Here is a 19,059-nt window from a genome sequence, read left to right as displayed (position 1 = left end):
TGACTGGGAATAGAGGCAAGACCTTGAGTAAGTTTCCCCTGAGAGCTGCTAACTCAAGCTATCTGTAGTGTGTTCACTGGTGCCACAAAACAACGAGAGCTTTTAGTCCCCCAGTGCCTTCCCACAAACCCTCTTCTCTGTGACCATTTCTTGACATCTACACATTCCCTGTTCCTGCCTGGAAGTCACCTATAGATCCCTGCAAATCTGCAGATATCTGCTTTATATCTGTGGACCATTTTTGTGGATTGAGTGTGTGGATACAAATTTTGTATCCATGCAGGGCTCTCATCATCTACCATTGCAAATAGGCCTCCTTCGTGTTCTTCCAGTTGCTTGCAACTTCAAGTACCAGCAACTGCTCTCATTGCTGGTACAGAGCTCCATTTTCTGAGAATCTTCCCCCTAGCATGTTCCCAGTACGTTGTCAACAAACCGGAAGCAGGCACCAAGGTACTCGTGGGTTTCTGCTGCAAGGCTAGAAAAGTCCACAGTTTTAGGGTTTAAGAGGCATTGATGGGATTCCACTACAGAATGTCATCGTGAAACATTTCTCCAAACTACGCCTTAGCATCGCAATAAATACCTAAAAGCATATGAACATGACTATTAAATATTCTACAAGACATTATATTACTACTATAAATTGGAAAGTACTGCAGTAGAACTTTACTGAACTGCACTTTGGCAAGCCACAAATCTGCAGTGCAATTGTTTAGGGGATTTGTCATGATGGCAGCAATGTCATGATTTTAGCCCTCCTAAGGCTCGTGTCTTTGATGCTAGGCCATGTATGCCCTATGATGTCTGGAGTAGACTTTTTATAATAAAGCTTTGGTATTTTAAACATGATGCTGCAGTGCTGTTACTCATGTTGTTTTGCTTTTAAAGTTTATCAGTTAACTGAAGCAATAACCAATATATACACCTTTTAGAAATGTAATGGACTGTAATTGACACCAAAGTAGTACGAGCACTCTCACCAAATGTATTCAAAATACACAGAAACTCCAAGGCAAAAAATTAAGTTAATCTGGAGTAAAGCTGGAAGAATGCCTGTCAATAAACTATGGGAGAGAAACATTTCAGAACACTGTAGTTTTCTCAAAAAAATACAAACATTAGAAATCTTGGAAATTCAAGTTTGATCTTACGTATAGACATTACAATGTTCTTTGGCAGGGTTACTGGCGTAGGGAATGGTTCTCCAGGCGCTTGTGGATCACCGTGGGCTTTTCATTGACATTAACACAGGCTGGCCTGGAAAGGTGCATGACGCACGCATCTTCTGGAACACTTGGCTGTTCAAGAAGATGCAGGCCAGGACTTTTTTCCCAGAGTGGAAGATCACGGTAGGGGAAGTTGAAATGCCCATTGAGATCCTTGGAGATCCCGCTTACCCGTTAATGCCGTGGCTCATGAAACCTCACACAGGGAGCCTTGACAACAGCAAGGAACGGTTCAACTACAGGCTGAGCTGGCGCCGAATGACTGTGGAGTGTGCCTTTGGCCGTTTAAAGGCCCGCTGGCGATCTCTGTATGGGAAGCTGGACTTGGCCGAAAGCAGCATCCCTGCGGTTATATCCGCGTGCTGTGCCCTCCATAATATTTATGAAGGGAGGGGTGAAAGCTTCACTCAGGCATGGATCTCCGAGGTTCAACACCTGGAGGCTGAATTTGCACAGCCAGAGAGCAGGGCTATTACAGGGGCCCAGCGCGGGGCTGCAAGGATTAGGGATACCTTGAGGGAGCAATTTGAGGCCGAAAACCAGCAGTGATATCTGGTGCCCTGCACGGGAGGGAAGTGCAGTAGTTCCAATCTTTAGGAATCAGTGTCAGACAAGCAGACTTGCAGTGCCAGTTTATTTCCTGGGCTAAGGAGTCTTTTACTTTATGCAATAATAAAGAATGTTTTCAAAGCCAAAGAATCCATTTATTGAAAAGAAAAAAAATTATTTATTGAAAAGAAACAAGAGGGTGGAGTGGGGAACAGTGCAATCACAGATTCGTGTATGTCCTGTCTGGTGTGCTGTGCAGTGAGTGCTGCACTTCAGGACAGCTATATTGCATGGTGATGGGGGTTGAGTGCAGAAGGTAAGGGTCGTGGTCTTCAGGGTTGGGTGGTGAAGATACTGGTGTTGGAGGCAGCGGGTGGCATGAAGAACACGGAAGTTGGGGAAAGTGGGTAGGAGGTGACAGTGGGGGACAACGGAAAGAGTGTGGGGGGGTGGCGTTTTCGTTTTCGGTACTGCTCCTCTTTCTGCATGGCTACCAGCTCCTGGATAGCATCTGCTTGGTGCTCCAGGATGCTGATGAGCCTATCAGTGCTTTGCTGCTGGTGGGCGGTGCTTTGCCGCCGGTGCGCTGCGTTTTCCTGGCGGATCCTGCTTTCTCTCTCCCTCCAGTCCTGTGCCTTCTCATTCTCTTTAATAGATTGCCGCAACACTTCTTGCAGCATGTCTTCTTTGCTTTTTCGCGGTCTCTTCCTGAGTCTTTGCAGTCTCTGAGCAGGTGATAAGAGGGACGGCTGAGGTCTCAAGATTGATGCAGCTGTATAGGCAAAATGCAACATTTAACAGAGGCAGCATTGTTTGTACCAGACAGAGTAATGATTCCCTCCGCACGTAAGGAGTAGAAAACACACAGGGTCTACACAATGGCATAATTTTCCCGTCCGAAACAGAGCACACATATCCTACGGGAGCCTCAAAATGGTGAGTAATGGGGACTGATTGTTTCAGGGCTGCACTGTCCTCTGCGTTTCTGTGCCTTGGGGAGAGCCAACAGCTTCAGGGGGCACCTACACTGAACACCGTCCCAACATTTTTCACAGGAGTTCGTCCTGGACAATATCTTGCTGCTGAGGGTGACCTGGGAAGCAAGGGAGGGTCTTCTACTGCAATGCGGCTTCTGCCCTGGCCCATATGGAGCTTGCCTGTGTGCAACAATGGTCCCTCCCCCCCCCTCGCGGCATAGTGGCGTGGACACGTTAGCGTGGCTGGGACAAGGACCACGGTGGCTCTCCCTATAAACCTGCGCAAGCGCATTGCACATGTTCTGGATGAGACATTCGAGGAGATTACCGAGGCCGATTACCGCGATGTGATAAACCACATCAATGCACTATTCCGCATCTAGGCATGCATGCCTAACCCTCCTCTCACAAAGAGCCTGCACCGAAAAAATTCCTTCCTCAAAAAAAAAAAAAAAACGTTTACTGGGAACCTGCTCTTCTATTTGTCCTCCACCAAGTACCGGCCACTGCGACTGGCTACCATCCTCCTGGCTTGAGAAGAGCTCCTGGCTGCATGGTTCCAGGGATTGCGGGGTGTCTCCATCCGGCTCACCACCATCACTCCCATTTTCCTCCTCCTCCTCCTCCTCCTCTTCCTCCCCCCCACCCCACCGGCTCTGAAGTGTCCATGGTGGTGCTCGGAATGGAGGTGTGGTTAACCCCAAGTATCGCATCCAGCTCTTTGTAGAATCGGCAGGTCGCGGGGGGAGCACCCGAGCGGCCGTTTGCATTGCAGGCTTTGTAGTAGGCACTCCGCAGCTCTTTGACTTTAATCCTGCACTGCAGGGCATCCCAGTCATGGCCCCTTTCCATCATGTCCTTTGATACCTTCCCAAAGGTATTGTAATTCCTATGGCTGGAGCGCAGCTGGGACTGGAGAACTTCCTCCCCCCAAACACTGATGAGGTCCAGCAACTCGCCATTGCTCCATCCTGGGGCTCGCTTGGTTCGTGGAGGCATGGTCACCTGGAAAGATTCGCTGATAGCACTCCATGCCACGCCGGGCTGAGCAAACAGGAAGGGGATTTTTAAAATTCCCAGAGAATGTAAAGGGTCGGTCACATGGTTGGTTACCTGAGGCCAGGGCAGTAGAGTCTGAACTGATGACCAGAGTGGCTAGAACCGGCATTGTGGGATACTGCCGAATAATTCTGGAGGCCATTCACAGCGCCATTGGGCAGCCACACTGGCACCGCAGCGGCAGCACTGCACTCACCATTCCTCTCGGAGAGATGGAGTACATGCAGCGCTGCAACCAAGGAGATACAGCGCTGCAAATGCCTTGCCAGTGTGGACGGGGAGTGAGTTACAGCACTGGGGGCGGCTTTACAGAACTGCAACTCGCAAGAGTAGCCAAGGCCTTAGTATTTGTGATGGGAAACAGGTTGGTGAGAGTTAAGAAGATATAATTCCCTAGTTAAGACCCCACCCAGTGCAAGAATTCTCCCTTTAAACCACTAAGCATAATACAGCTTAGTGCCTTTCTCACTGTGTTGAAGACAAATTGGAAACAAAAGAGATTCTCTCCTCCCCACCTCACCGTACATAATTATGATACAGTCATGCCTGTCATCATATATTAAAATCTTGGTTTCTGCAGGTTGTCAGCATTCCTTGCTTCTAAACTTTAAAACTGGCTTTGACTTTTCATCAACAGCACTGGCCCATCCCTAATAGCATGTTTGTTTCCTTCTTCTCAGGGCTGGGTTCTTTAAATGGTAACTGTTAAACCTAAGGGCAGTTATCCCAACAGGTATAAACATGAAATCCAGTTTTCACAGATCAAAAAAGGATTGAAGAACAAATTGCATAATGAAAACCCTACTTTAAAACTACTATAAATAAGTGTAGCTTTTTAGAGCTGGAATAAATCTGTGCCAAGCAGGAAAGCCTAGGAGCCTAGATTAATTATAAATATTTAATTATTAATAAACTGTATGATTAGTAAAAATACCCTTTTAGGGTGTAGCTTATTTACAGTAGATGAGATACTGATTCTCTGTATTCAGATTTTCACTGTTCATCATTGCCTGTATTAGAAGATGCAACATCCATTCCTATGCAGTTTATGCCTAATTTTTGTATTATACAAGAGCTAGTTAATTCCTGCATGGTCTGCTGCACTGAGTTTGCAGTGGAGTTTTCCAGAAAGACTTACACATTTAATAATGTGTGTCAGTGCTCTGGGTGCATGTACACTAAGGAAAACAAATTTTATAAATTAGCTATCAGCAAATTCCGAACACTTCTTCACCCCTGTAGCCCACAAGGAGTAATGCAGATACTACACTTCAATAGCCTTGCAATTCTGAATGAAACCAATCAAGCAAGAAAACCCATCAGAGGTAAGCTGGTCTTAAAGGAGGTCTCAAATCTGTTTGGTCTAAAATGCAGGTTTTGTTAAAAGAAAAAGGGAAGGAGGGGGGGAAAAAAAAAAAAGGAAAAGCGTGTTAGGGAGTGGAGGGAGCAAATGACATTTAAGACTACCTAATAAATGCTTTCATGATTTTTTGTTTTGTTTTTAATTTCAGTGAACACAATTTTTGCTGGGATGATTTAGTGCAGAAAATTCTAACCCAACAGGCATTGTACTAGTGGTTCCCAGAGAACAGAGCACTGGTGTGGGACTCGAGACCTGGCTTCTATTCTGCCACTGGCCTGCTGGTTGGCCTTGAGCAAGTCACTTCACCTCTATGCCTCAGTTTCCATGTCTGTAAAATGCAGAAAATAATATTTGCTTCCTTTGTAAAGTCCTTTGAGATCTACTGATGAGCTGTTAGCGCACCCATTCTCAAATTCTGCATGGTCCAACGCCCCTTCCAGCCTCAGTCCTATAGCTCCCCTACAACACCTGGAGCACTTGACTACACAGAATTAAAGAAACAAGATGAAAATAAAGTAGTTTTAAATTGATGGATGTGACTGCTTGACCCTGCCACACACACCCCCCCCCCCCCGTCTATATTTTTTCTCTGACTGTAGGACTTTACTTGCATTAGATCTTCCCACAGTGCCAGGAGACACAAGATCTCTAATCTCTTCTGATTCTAGTTTTGTACTCTGGTATGTTCATTGCCCCTCCTGTTTTGCTACTCTGTACAAATGTAATGGCAAGTTGAATCTAAGATACATTTTAAAAAATACAAAGCAGCCATGCAGTGTGGACCGAGGTGCTTGGGGTGTTTTTAGTCTGCAGAAAAATAATCTCTGAAAAGCCTGAATGTGTTCTGGACTAGGTTCCAATTCCCAGGAAGTGTCACTGCTTGGAGACCACCACTTGTTTTTGCTTTGTGACAGAAGACCAAAACTTGGATGACCAACTTGGAAGAATCAGAAAGAGATGATAAACAAGGAGTGAAACTAAACAGTACTGCTAGGATATCCAAGCTAAGAGGATTTAAAGAGTAAACAAACAGCATAAAAGGCAAATTATTTGCTGTTTGAATGATCCCACACGTAGGTATTTGTGATCCAAGAACCCCTCAATGCCAACTGGCAAGGGGGGGCAGAGTACAAGAATATCCTAATTCTGGTATAGTATGTACATTCTAGTTAATCAAAGAATGCCATAGGAGGTTTAGATGACAGCCAGGGTCATATTGGTCACGAATATAGTTGTGAAATGTATTCACAGATACTATATAAAGGAGTTATGTATATATTGCAAATATGTTTTAAAGTCTGTATGAAGGCAGAGTTAAGACAGGCTTTCTATCAGACATTGGATGTTTATGCTCCTGTCTCTCTGTCGGCATGTAAATTAAGCACTGTAGGCTACGGGGAGGGAGGCACGCTTACATGTTAAATCAACAGAGAGATGTGAAGTCAACAGAAAGAACTAACAGGTATAGGTACACAACGGGGAAAAAGAACCTTATTTTAACATGAACTTCAAAGCTTTGTTTGGGCAACAAAAAAGACACCCCGTCCTCCCCAACCTAGGAAGTAAACGGACAGCGGTTTACATTCATGAAAAAGAAATCACAACCAGTCCGTGTTGCAATGCTGCATAGGACATTTATGATAAGATAAACTTCTTTAGACGGGGTTAGCCTGTTAGTTTAATCTCTAGAAAGCACATTATGACTTTGTTTTATATGTAACCTTTTGTTTCCATTATCCTTATTCACTGTCTCTTGACTCTTTGCTAATAAAAATTATTGTTTTTACCACAAATATATCTCACTGCTGTAGTATTAAGCAAGGTGCTGATCCTGCATTGACTCATACAAGCTGTTCCCTTGGGGACAGCAGACCTAGTATTTCTGTAGTGAGAGGATAAAGACTGGAGCCTAGAGCCCTGCACGGAACTAGTGTAGAACCCTGCAGCGGGACTGGCATTCCATAGGTCCAGCAGAAGCTGCTGCCATAATAGTAGGGCTCTAATGGAGACTACAGGGGAACACTTCGAAGGGACTCATGCACTAGAGTGCACTTACTGTTAGCCTGCAGGGCAAAATAAGGGCTCCCACAGGCCGAAGGAGAGTGCTTGGGTGGCTAACAGGCTGGTGGTGTCAGGGAGCTGATACCTAGTTAAGCACAAACAAGTCTCCCTCCTCCTGGAGTCAGGGTAGCAACAAGTGACTCTCACTCCTGGGTACCCTGAGAACCATCATAGTATAACATTACAAGGGACTGGCCCTGCTGTTTGTCAAAAGGCAGAACCTCTGGGCTCCTGAAGCTGCAGCCTTCATTTTAATCATTAAATTATGGTGCCTTGGGAAGGCAACAAAACAAACCAAGACAAACCTTTTTGTATTAGAGTTCCGTATCTGGAGAAGACTACAAAAGTTACAAGACTGGTTACTAAAAAGTTAAGCCCTTCAGATCTGGTTGATAGTTTTATTGCTCAGAAGCAACGAACATCTCTTTTCAGCTTTTTTGTCCTTTTAGTTTTACTTACTGTAGAAATCCATTGTTATTCAGAGCTTATCACATATTTCCTAATTAAACTTTGACATTTTTGCAGAGGGGTGGGGCATAAATTAAACAAAATTAGTCCCTGGTGTAACTTAATTGAGTTCATGGGACTTACACCAGGAAAAAAAAAAAAAGAGCCAATGTATTTTGAGTATAAGCAAGGCAGTTTTCTTAATTTTACACTGCAAAGAGAAAACTTCATACTATTAGTTCAGTGGTAGATCCAGAATAAAAAGGGCCCAGTAGCATAATTAAAATGGTAGAGCCAAAGGACTGAAGACAGCATGGCTAACAGACCCCTCATCACAAAGGCTCAAGGCCACACTTGCCCCTGGGGAAAGGGTTCAGCTGCTCTGCAGTTAGAGGAATTTCACCATCTTATTCTAGCAGTTATTTTGGCCCTCTTTGGGCTGCTACTGCCTTATTTCCCATATGATGGTAGAAAGGCATCTAGGTCACTGCAGGAAAGCTACCTGGAAAACAAGTTAACTTTAAAAATATATATATTTTTAACTGCATTCCTGCTGTCTTCATTATCTCAGTGAAGGAGGCTCCTTGTGATCAGTGATAGTTTCATTTTCCAATACAACCCCTCAATAGATTCTTTCATTAAAAATTGTGTTAACTATTTTGAATTAAATGTGCTGAGAAAACACTGCACAGACCAGGCAGATACCAACATTAAAGAACAAACAGTATTTTTCCTGCCAGATCTTTTAATAATGCTAATAAAAAGAAAACCCGGCCTGCCTTATTTTCCTTTGTTCTGCATAATCTGTTGACACAGCAGCATGCTTGATTGCATTTGAAGAATGTTTTTCTGAAAACTTTCCATGTATCACTTGCCTAATTTTTCCCTAACATGCCCTTACATAGCTCATCACTAAGATTTGTAACAACAGATACCCATCATCTATGCTAAAAGGACAACACTCCCAGTGTTATGATAAAAACCTGTAATGAGTGTACAGCATCCTGAGTCCTTTCATGTTATATTAACGTATTTCCATTTCTTGATTAGTCCTGCTATTACATATCATGCTTTGGAGAAAGTGCTTAAAGAAGCTGATAAAAAAATGATTTAATCTTTTTTAAAATCACAAAGCAGTAAAACCAGCAGGCAAGCGTGCAAACAGCACGAAATGGCACTCTAAGGCAGAATCCAGGTCCTTTGTTTGGAGAGAGGTTTCCAAATTTAGGGAGTCTGAGCACTGGGCTCCAAAGAATCCATCACCTTTGGTATGGGAATAGAAAATTATGCCTCAGAGCCTTCTGCCTCAGCGCTGGCTGAAAAGGTCACTCTTCTGCTCCCTCCAAGAACTGTCAGGGAGAGAAGGAGATAAGCACCACTTGCCATGCTCGGCCCAAATATTTTGGTGTTTTGGATCGATTCCATCTCTGTGGTGGGTCAGCAGTAAGTGCCAGCAAGAACCCTATCTCACTCATGAAAAGATAGAGGACGACTTTCTAGGGTATCTTCGCTCTTTCAACAAGATGCCAGGCAAAGAATCCACTGAGATCCCCTCACAATCCCGTGAAAGAATGAGTAGGTCTCATCTCTCAACCAGCATTGAAAGGCAATGGTTAAAACCACATTGTCAAGAGCTGAAGAAGGGTGTTTTCCAAATACCTATCTTTTGGAAGCCAGAGAGGGATTCATGTATGCAGCACGACTGACTCAGCATGCTTCGGAACATATTATTGTAGGATAAAAATGACTAAGGCTTATACAGCACCAGATTGGTATGCAATGGAACCAATGACTGTGAATTAGTAAGCTTTAGCTAACACAAACTTGCAGGATGAGGGACACTTGTAGAAGAGTCTGAGAAAGGTCCTGAAGTGATGTCCCCCCATGAGTTATTCAGGGGTATTTAATATTATTAGTAGTATTATCTTAATGCTCAGCAGCCCCAATTAGGGACAATGACTCCATTGTGCTAGGCACTGTACAAACAGAACAAAAAGACCATTCCTGCTCCAGAGAACATACAATTTAAGTGCAAGACAAGAAACAACAGCAGGTTGTAATGAAAACTGATGGTCCTTTAGTTATGCAGTCTGATAAGAAAGTCACTCACTCAGTGGCAAGTAAGTTTAAAACAAATACTTCACACAGCACTGGTATATCCAACCTGTGGAATTTACTTCCACAGAAGATTGAGTCATGCTTGTGGAAAGAATTCAAATAGAGCTGAATAATTTTATAGCCAACATTTGCAGCTGTGTATGCTAAGATAATGGTAATCAAATATGACTCAGGGCATAAAGTGTTCCCCAGTGGGAGGGCGGGTATGTAGCACTATAATCGCAACAATTTTGGACACTTACTAATTACTGTGGAATAAGATGATGTATTTTACACTAATCTTTTTGCTTAACTATTGCTAGCCATATATTTCTAGGAGTATGGAGTAATTTGCTTGGCTTTTTCTTTAAAGGCTGTTTGAACCATCATGTAATTCTGGATCAACTGTTTTTTTTGTTCAGTATGTCATTTCTAGTGCCTTACCTCCCCCGTAGCTTATTAAAGCAACATGAACTTCCATCCTCATGTCTTCCTCACCTTCTATTTTAGCATTTGGCCTGTCCCATCCGGATTTTTTGTTAAGGTAGGCAGAAGAACTGGCTCCTTATATTAAGGCTTAAAACACTGAGGAGCTTGAAGAACCAGCAAAGAAAGCAATATGTAGAACCTCTTGGTGGAAATAACACCAAATGCGTGTAGGTGATCAATTGAGTTTTCTGCTCTCATTTGATGCAAGAATTAGTGTTACTACTGAATTCTGTATTGCAAAAATCAGTGTGCTCTACAACAACTCTTTATTGGGAGAGACTTTAAAAGATTACATCTATTTGTTTCATAATAATCAAACACTGCGGCTAAGAAAGTGAAGAGAATGCTTGAATGTGGAAGACTAAACAGATTGAGGGATCAGGAAAGAGGGACTGGTGGGTAAAAAAAATTAAACGGGAGAGACGCAAAGTTTCAAAATGAGTTATTAATATACATCTGAATACAAAAATATTACAATAATTGCAAAGCCTGAAATGAATCCAAGATGTTTTCTTTACATCATCTCTCTGATAGTTTGGCAAATGCTTGTGTTCTTTGTTCTGCTGTCATGTGCTCACAGGCTTCCAAGATATTTGCCACAATTAAAGTCTGTTGAATTGTTTTTGCCTTTACCCATATTCTTCCATTCATTCCAAACACTATCTCAAAAGGGTACAGTTGTCCCAATTCCTGAATGATTTCACAATTGGGAGCTAAAAGCCTGAAAACAAAGTAAAAGGGATGTCAGAAGAAGAAATTATTGTATAACAAATACATTTCAGTGTTGCTAGTCAATAACAGGACCACTGCTAATACCACCAGTAGTATGAAGGCATGTGTAGCAACTTCAATAGTTAAGGCTGAGTTGAGTTGAAAGCATGGATTCAAACTATATAAAACATAGTAATATTTTTAATTTCTTGTTTAGTGCTCATGTAGGAGTTTAATTTAAACAAATTCCAAAACCAAGACGAAATCAAGAGTTAAGATTAAATTAAAAAAAATCCAAAAAAATCACCCTGCAGTGACACCGTGCAACAATCATAATGAAGACAGTCTAGTGTTTGTGAACCAGATTTAATTAAGTTGATTTTTAGCTCCTCATTTGTGACTGAGCAGTTAATAGGATTTATTCTAACCTGGAACAGCTCAGACTATGTGAAAGAGGTGCTAATTAAAAAATCTTTAAACAGAGGGTGTTTTTTTGCTATTGCCCCTCCCTTCCCTCATCCCCTACACAGAGTTTGGAGGGAGGAAACTGATTTTTTGTTTGTTTCTTCATAGTCCTTTTCTTGGTTCTCTTTGGAAGACAGATTTCTAAGGATGCTTGAGAATGCCACTGAAGGCTGTGTGAAGACTGTGTTCAAGGAATTGATGTCATTCTCAGACCAGTTGCTATATACAGATTCTACTCTACCACTGAAGACTGAATATGTTCACAGAAAAAATGATTAGCCTCCATAGGTGACAAAAGCAAGTTTCTGATGGATTGGGTTCACAATATTTTCTAAATAATGTAGCAACAAGATCAAGTAGAAAAGAAATTCCACTTCAATACACTACCACCTATTAAAGTTAAAAGGTAAAGTCTACAATAGAATATGGTTAGAGTACATCTTTCTCAAGGAAGCAGCAAACATACCAGAGGCTTATTAATTTAAAATGCCAGTTTGTAATTGAGGAGCATTTTTAGTTTTGTGACATCTGTTGGTTTCTACTTATTGTATTTTATCATTCATTTCCCCTTTCTTTATACTATATTATATTTGTATGCAGATTACAAATTTAGGATCACAAAGATCAAATAACTTTGTCAGGCAATAATGTTGACAATACATGCCCTAAGAACAATACAATACACATCTGTTACTCCACTTGTCATACTGCTCAGACCTGCTGGTTATGGACATCCAATGCTACAGCATTAAATATTAGGGTGCATACCAGTTTCCAACAAGATAAAGAGTTTCACTCATCTGTCACAGCTCAAAAAATTGACAAAATTCAGCTTCTCTCTCATTCCTGGGAAGTTAAAAATTGTAATACTTACTTTCTTATTAGACCTAAAGAAACCTTAAACAACAGGCCTTCGTGTCCAATTACTCCCATTCCATTCGCTCTTCCACTGCTGTCTATACAGACCATCTCTGGTTCCATGTCTTTATTGGCTACAACGAATTGACCATAAATAAGATCTCCCACCTAAAACAAGTGATGGGAAATGTTCAGAGAAACTGTATCACGTCTGTATATCTTTTTTGTTAAACTGGTCCCTAGGTTCTTGGCTGCTGGTGGGTGCAGAGCACCCACTAATTTTTCCCTGTGGATGCTCCAGCCCCACAGCACCCACGGAGTCAGCGCCTATGGCTCAGGCAGGCTCAGGCTTCAGGCCCCCTGCTGGGGTCATGTAGTAATTTTTGTTGTCAGAAGGGGGTCGCGGTACAATGAAGTTTGAGAACCCCTGTTCTATGCTATAAGAAAATATCTACATTTTTCTTTATAACTTTGAAAATGTTTGCACCGAACTTCTGAACCCAGGCACTGGAATCATTCCCCCACCAGTAAGGCTATCAAAATCAGATGGGCAATCAAGGAACATTGAGATACAATGGATTAGTTAATGGCCCTATCCTATCTTGGAAATCCTATGTGCAAGAAAGCTCATCATGTGGACTTGTAAGCTGAATGAAGGAAATAAAAAGTCTCAGGAAAATGTTCTGTCTCCCTCTTTGCTGTTTGAACTCTGACAGGGCCAGAGAGTCTAAGCTGAGGCAGAGATCCCCAGGGGTTACCCCCGGGTCTGCCCTGAAGGACACTTCAAATTGACAGATCATTACAGCTCTCATGTGCTGAGGATTTAGGTTATAACTAATTTATATGTACACACTTACTTGCTTTAACCTGTAAGTAACTCTTATTTCTTTTTCATAGTTAACAAATCTTTAGATATTATTACAGGACTGGCTACAGGCATTGTCTTTGGTATAAGATCTTGGATACCAAATTACCTGGGATAAATGTCTCTTGGACTGAAAGCAACAAAGCAACCTGAACATGGAGTGACTTTTGCTGGACCATTAGTCCAGCTTGTCTGGGTGGCAAGATAGACTGGAGAGTCTAAGGGGAGTGTCTGTGATTCCCTGGTAAGACTGTTCCAGTAACAAATGTAAACTCCTGGATCACTGCCTTGGTGAAATCTAATTATAGAACACTTCACCAGGTTTGGGTGGGGGTGGGGGGAAAGAGTCTACCCTGTTTTAAAGTCTGCCCTGAGATAGGAACACACAATCGGGACCTTCTCCAGACAGCATGACAGTCACATTTCATAGGAGCCTGTTTTATAAAATGTGAATTTTAGGCCTAAACCAGAGGTCTCAAAAACGCGGTGGCCCGTGGGGTTATTTTCTGCAGCCCATGAGCTTCTTGCAGCCCCCCTGCCCTTCCCCACCGTTTACCTTGAGCGGCTCCGGCCTGACCCGCACGAGGGCCACATGAGGACTAGTACATTGGTCCGAGGGCTCATTTACTGACACCTCCCCCCCGCCGCCGCCCTCGGCCCCGCTCCCACTCCACCCCTTCTATGAAGCCCCGCCTCTTCCCACCCCTTCCCTGCCCCCATTCCAACCCCTTCCCCGAAATCCCCACCCCAACTCTGCCCCCTCCCTGCTCCCACGGGGTGCAGGAGGGGTGTGGCAGGGGCTCAGGGCAGGGAGTTGGGGTGTGGGGTGCAGGAGGGGTGAGGGGTGCGGCAGGGGGTCAGGGTGCGGCAGGGGTTTCAGGGCAGGGGGTCGGGGTGCAGGAGGCGTGCAGCAGGGGTTTCAGGGCAGGGAGTTCAGCTGCAGCGGGGCTTTGGGGGGCGGGCTCCAGCCCGACGTGCACCAGCCCGACGTGCACCCGGACAGGCTCCCTGCCTGCCCTGCTCCCACGCCGCTCCGGGAAGCGGCCGGAACCTGGGGAAGGAGGGGCGCAGGGGCGTGTGTGGCTGTTGCTTCAGGCACCGCCCCCAGCAGCTGCCATTGGCCAGGAATGGGGACCCGCGGCCAATGGGAGCTGCTGGGGGCGGTGCCTGAAGCAACAGCCACACGCCCCTGAGCCCCTCCTTCCCCAGGTTCCGTCTGTTTCCTGGAGCGGCGCAGGGGGCAGGTAGCCTGCCCCGGTGCACATTGGGCCGCAGCCCGCCCCCTGAACCCCTCCTGCAGCCGAACCCCCTGCCCTGAAACCCCTGCCGCACCCCAACCCCCTGCCCTGAAACCCCTGCTGCAGCCTGCACCCCTCCTGCACCCCGCACCCCTGCCCTGAACCCCACACCGCACCCCTCACCCCTCCTGCACCCCTCACCCCAACTCCCTGCCCTGAGCCCCCGCCACACCCCTACTACACTCCCTGGGAGCAGGGAGGGGGCGGAGTTGAGGTGGGGATTTCGGAGAAGGGGTTGGAATGGGGGCAGGGAAGGGGTGGGAAGAGGCGGGGCTTCATGGAAGGGGTGGAGTGGGGGCAGGGCCGAGGGTGGCAGGGAGGAGGTGTCAGTAAATACGGCCCTCGGGCCAATGTACTAGTCCTCATGTGGCCCTCGTGGTCATTTGAGTTTGAGACCCCTGGCCTAAACTGATTTCTGACGCTCTTTGAAGAGCTATTCCACTGCCATCTTCTGCCAGTAATATCTGAGAAGATACAGTTACAACATCCTCTGTACAACAAATGGCAAAGCCTGGCACCTACTGCTGTGACAGTCAGTGATCAAAAGAAGAAAATCCATGATCTGTAACTGACTTCCTCTGCCATAGCCCAACATAAAGGCCTAGGAGAAAGGGAAGGAAACAAAGCTACTACAGAAAGAAGTTTGTACATGTCATGGAAAATCTATCACATATCAGAACATCTTATGACTAAGGGATACAGGCAAATATTTGAGTATATTTTAAATTGTCACTTTGCAAGAAAGTGAAAATATAATACTTTAAAGACTTCAATACTGTCAATATATATAACCACATTACCTGCACATTTGGTCTGTTTCTTTTGGTTGCACCTTCAAATGCCAAGTAGGACAAAGAAGCTTGCTCACTTCCACCAACATCCACTTTGAATACGTCACCTGCCTTGATAGTCACTATGCCTATCACATGATCTCCCTTGACTGGGACATACTGAAAATTAAAACAAACATGTACAAGAAATAAATATCTTTTTACATGTATATACACATCCATACAATACACAAGCACTGTATACAAAGAAGCTGAGTGACCAAACTTATTTCCAAAATAAAAGTTGCTGAAAAAAAATCTTGATACAGTATCAAAATGAACTTCTATTTTTAGAAGGCACAGACCCCACTGAAAATACTTACATTTACTTCAACAGGATTATTCATAAAAGTTAAGCATGTGTGTTTACAAGATTAGGGCTTCACAGTCTTTATAAATAAGGGTAAATCTACAGTGCAGCTAGAAGCATGCTTCCCAGTGCGAGCAGACACATACACTAGCTCTGCTTGAACTAGCATGCTAAAAATAGCAGTGTGGCCAGGGTGGCACAGGCTAGCCACCCGAGTACAATAATATCAGACACTGTGGATATGTATTCAGGAGACTAGCGGCTGCCACACTTTTATTTTTAGTGGATTAGCTTGAGCTAGCACACCAATCTACCTGCACTGGGAAGCACACTCCCAGCTGTAGTGTAGACATGACCTAACTGTTGTGAAGACACCTTTAGGGTAAGTCAGTGGCTCCCAAACTGGGGTTCGTGAACCCCTGGGGGTTTGCGAAATGTTACAGGGGGTTCTTGGGAAAAAGTTTTCTAATGGCGGTAAGAGATGTCCCTAGGGATCCTGGGCAGCATGGGACCAGCAGCCTGGAGCCCCTGGACTTCCAAGAGCTAAGCAGATCAAAGCAAGCATTGCTATCACACTGAGGAGATTTAAACTTCAAGACTCTTTATAAGAAATGGAAAGGGAGGTGGATATTTTTTGCTGTTTTTAAAATTATATAGGCAGCTAGTATTGTTTTTAAAATTATTATGAACAATTTTAAGCTTTGTTGTAACGTGCGTTGTTTGCCTGGACTGCTCAAGACCTGAATGCTTGTGTAGGAGGAACTCTTTGAGTTGGCTTCTTAAATGCCTTCATGCTGTTTCCCATCTGAAACATAGGAGCCTTGTCTTACAACAGGCTTATTCAAAGTGATACAAGCTATAAAAGTGAGATCTTGGAAGAGTGTTGCTGTTTTCATAATGCAATAAAAATACTGTAATGATAATAATTAATAACAAATAGTGTGTAATAAACATGTCATAAAAACAAATTTTATATTTCCAAGATTACTGCTTTTATAATGTATACTCAAGTAAAGGAGAAAATCCCTGGAAATATTCATTTTTAGGAGGGGGTTCACGAGACTTGACATTTTAGTGAAAGGGGTTCACAGGTTGTTAAAGTTTGGGAACCACTGGGGTAACTTACCTAACTTGACTTCCATCCACATACAAATCTCTAGCTCAAGTTAATTGTTGCTTTAAACTCAAGCTAGCTGGCCCATTGAGGGAGTGGGTGGGTTGATGCTTGAGTGATGCTGAATCTAGTAATGCTGTGTGAATGCAACAGCTCAAATTACAAGAGTCTCATCAGTAGCAAATCCAATTATTCTATGCAACTCCAGTGTTGTTTTCTAGTGTGGTGGTCATTCTCACTGGAACTAACCTAGCTTTGAGTACAGTAATGAGCAAACTAACAAGAGCTAACAGCTACAGTGAAGACAAGCCATTAGAGCAGGGGTAGGCAACCTTTCAGAAGTGGTGTGCCGAGTCTTCATTTATTCACTTTAATTTAAGGTTTTGCATGCCGGTAATACATTTTAACGTTTTTAGAAGCTCTCTCTCTCTCTTTAAGTCTATATTATATAACTAAATTATTGTTGTACGTAAAGTAAACAAGGTTTTCAAAATGTTTAAGAAGCTTCATTTAAAATTAAATTAAAACGCTGATCTTACGCCGCCAGCCTGCTTCCAGCCTGGAGTGCTGTTCACCTAGGCCTGCAGCGGGCTGAGCGGGGCCTGCAGCGGGACGCCAGCTGGCAAGGGGCCGTCAGCCGGGACCCCAGACCTGGGGGGGGTGTGTCAGGGGTCAGGGCAGAGGGCTGGGTGTGTGGGGGGGTGCAGGGCAGAAGGCTAGGTGTGTGGGGGGGGGTCAGGGCAGAGGGCTGGGGTGCTCGGCTCATGGGGGTGCTCCCAACCCCCTGCCCTGAGCGGCTCATGGCAGGGGCTGGAAGGGATATGCCCTGTTTCACCCCCTTCCCCAAGGCCCCGTCCCTACCTCTTCTCTGCCTGCTCTACGGAGCAGAGAGCATGCTGATGCTCGGCTCTGCCTCGCTCCCCCCTCCCTCGCAGGGGCCAACTGCTGATCAGCAGCAGGGAGAGGGAGGGGGAGGAGGAGGGGCAGGAAAACACCATGCTGGGGAGGGAAGCGGGGGAGCGTGGAAGCTTGGCTGCCACAGGACCAAGCTTCTTCCCCCAGCGTGGTGCTTTCCTGTCCCTCCTCCTCTCACCGGGCAGGCAGCGTGCCACTCAAAATCAGCTTGCATGCCGTGTTTGGCACGCGTGCCATAGGTTGCCGACCCCTGCCTTAAAGTGCTAGTATAAAATTAGGACTGCAAAAAAAAGTGCAGAAAAGACATCCTGATTGTGTGTCTCTCTAAGAGGAAGTGACAGGAAAATCACAAGGGACATTTAAAATTGGACGAGACATTGGTAATGATCCTATAACGAACAACCCTAACCCTACAGTAACGGGATAGATTAGAAGTAATGGTCTTCATTTTTAACTTCTATAGTATCTACAAATTTCTGTTAACACGATGGCTAGTGAAATAATCAGTAGTGCAATTTAAATCTTCATTAATTTTCAGCATTAACTCTCCAATAAGGTTACTACAACAATTTACACATCATAAAGATACTGTTTCAGTATGGCAGCAGAATGAGCAAAAACATTACACTGGTCTCTGTTTGGATGGTTTCTCTTTTAGGAGGACCCTTGTCCACATTACCGCTAGAACTGAGAGTTTGCAACCAATTAGGGTCACCGTCAGCTTCACCAACAACAGTTTGCCACCACACAGCAACTTTTCAGTTATTAGGGCCATGTTTCTATTTCTGTAATTAGCAACTCTGCCTAACAGAAGTTTATTGTGAGAAATTTTGGCCAGCTATCCCATAGCATCCCATCAGTTGCTGCAGCCTGCACCAAGTGTGGTTATTTTAGTACCTCCTCAGCCCCCTTTTTTCCAGATGAGGTTACAGTTAAGTCTTCTGAGTAAGCTTAGATGCTGGGGAGGATTCCCACACTTTTGGCACAAAGAGGAAAAAAATCTCCTATTGTTACCAGCAGCAATGTATTTTTACTAGTGATACCTCTAGCTTTCTCAGCTACCAGTTGCAACACTCAACCACATAACTAGCAGGTTTGTTGAACGCAGCAAAGGGCAGAAAAACCCTGTATACAGTAGCACTCCCACTTTTGCTACCACTAGAGAAACCACAGCAGTGGTAAATTAATGCCCAAAGCCTGGTACTCATGAGGCCCTGGAATTGAACAGCAATTTATGTACACCGTTGGATGTACAACTCAACAACTGTACAGTGTTATGGTAGGATTAGTTTCAGAGTAACAGCCGTGTTAGTCTGTATCCGCAAAAAGAAGAACAGGAGTACTTGTGGCACCTTAGAGACTAACAAATTTATTAGAGCATAAGCTTTCGTGGACTACAGCCCACTTCTTCGGATGCATATG

At 44.3% G+C, this 19,059-nt stretch overlaps 1 protein-coding gene across 1 annotated transcript in view; it reads right to left on the bottom strand.

The window, feature by feature from the left end:
* Positions 1-10,520: 10,520 nt before the first annotated feature.
* EXOSC3 (exosome component 3) overlaps positions 10,521-19,059 on the bottom strand; it is a 9,719-nt gene continuing 1,180 nt past the window's right edge. Inside the window, exons 2-4 of the mRNA XM_034777431.1 lie at positions 15,269-15,418; positions 12,322-12,473; positions 10,521-10,992 (exon numbers count right to left, since the gene is read on the bottom strand). Of these exons, the coding sequence (XP_034633322.1) occupies positions 10,791-10,992; positions 12,322-12,473; positions 15,269-15,418 (504 nt within the window). The 3' untranslated portion in view covers positions 10,521-10,790. The remainder of the gene's footprint in view (positions 10,993-12,321; positions 12,474-15,268; positions 15,419-19,059) is intronic.

The sequence above is a fragment of the Trachemys scripta genome, chromosome 7, assembly GCF_013100865.1.
Source record: "Trachemys scripta elegans isolate TJP31775 chromosome 7, CAS_Tse_1.0, whole genome shotgun sequence".
Classification (NCBI taxonomy): Eukaryota; Metazoa; Chordata; order Testudines; family Emydidae; genus Trachemys; species Trachemys scripta.
Note: the sequence above shows the minus strand (reverse complement) of the source record. Positions and strands in the feature narration are given on the sequence as shown.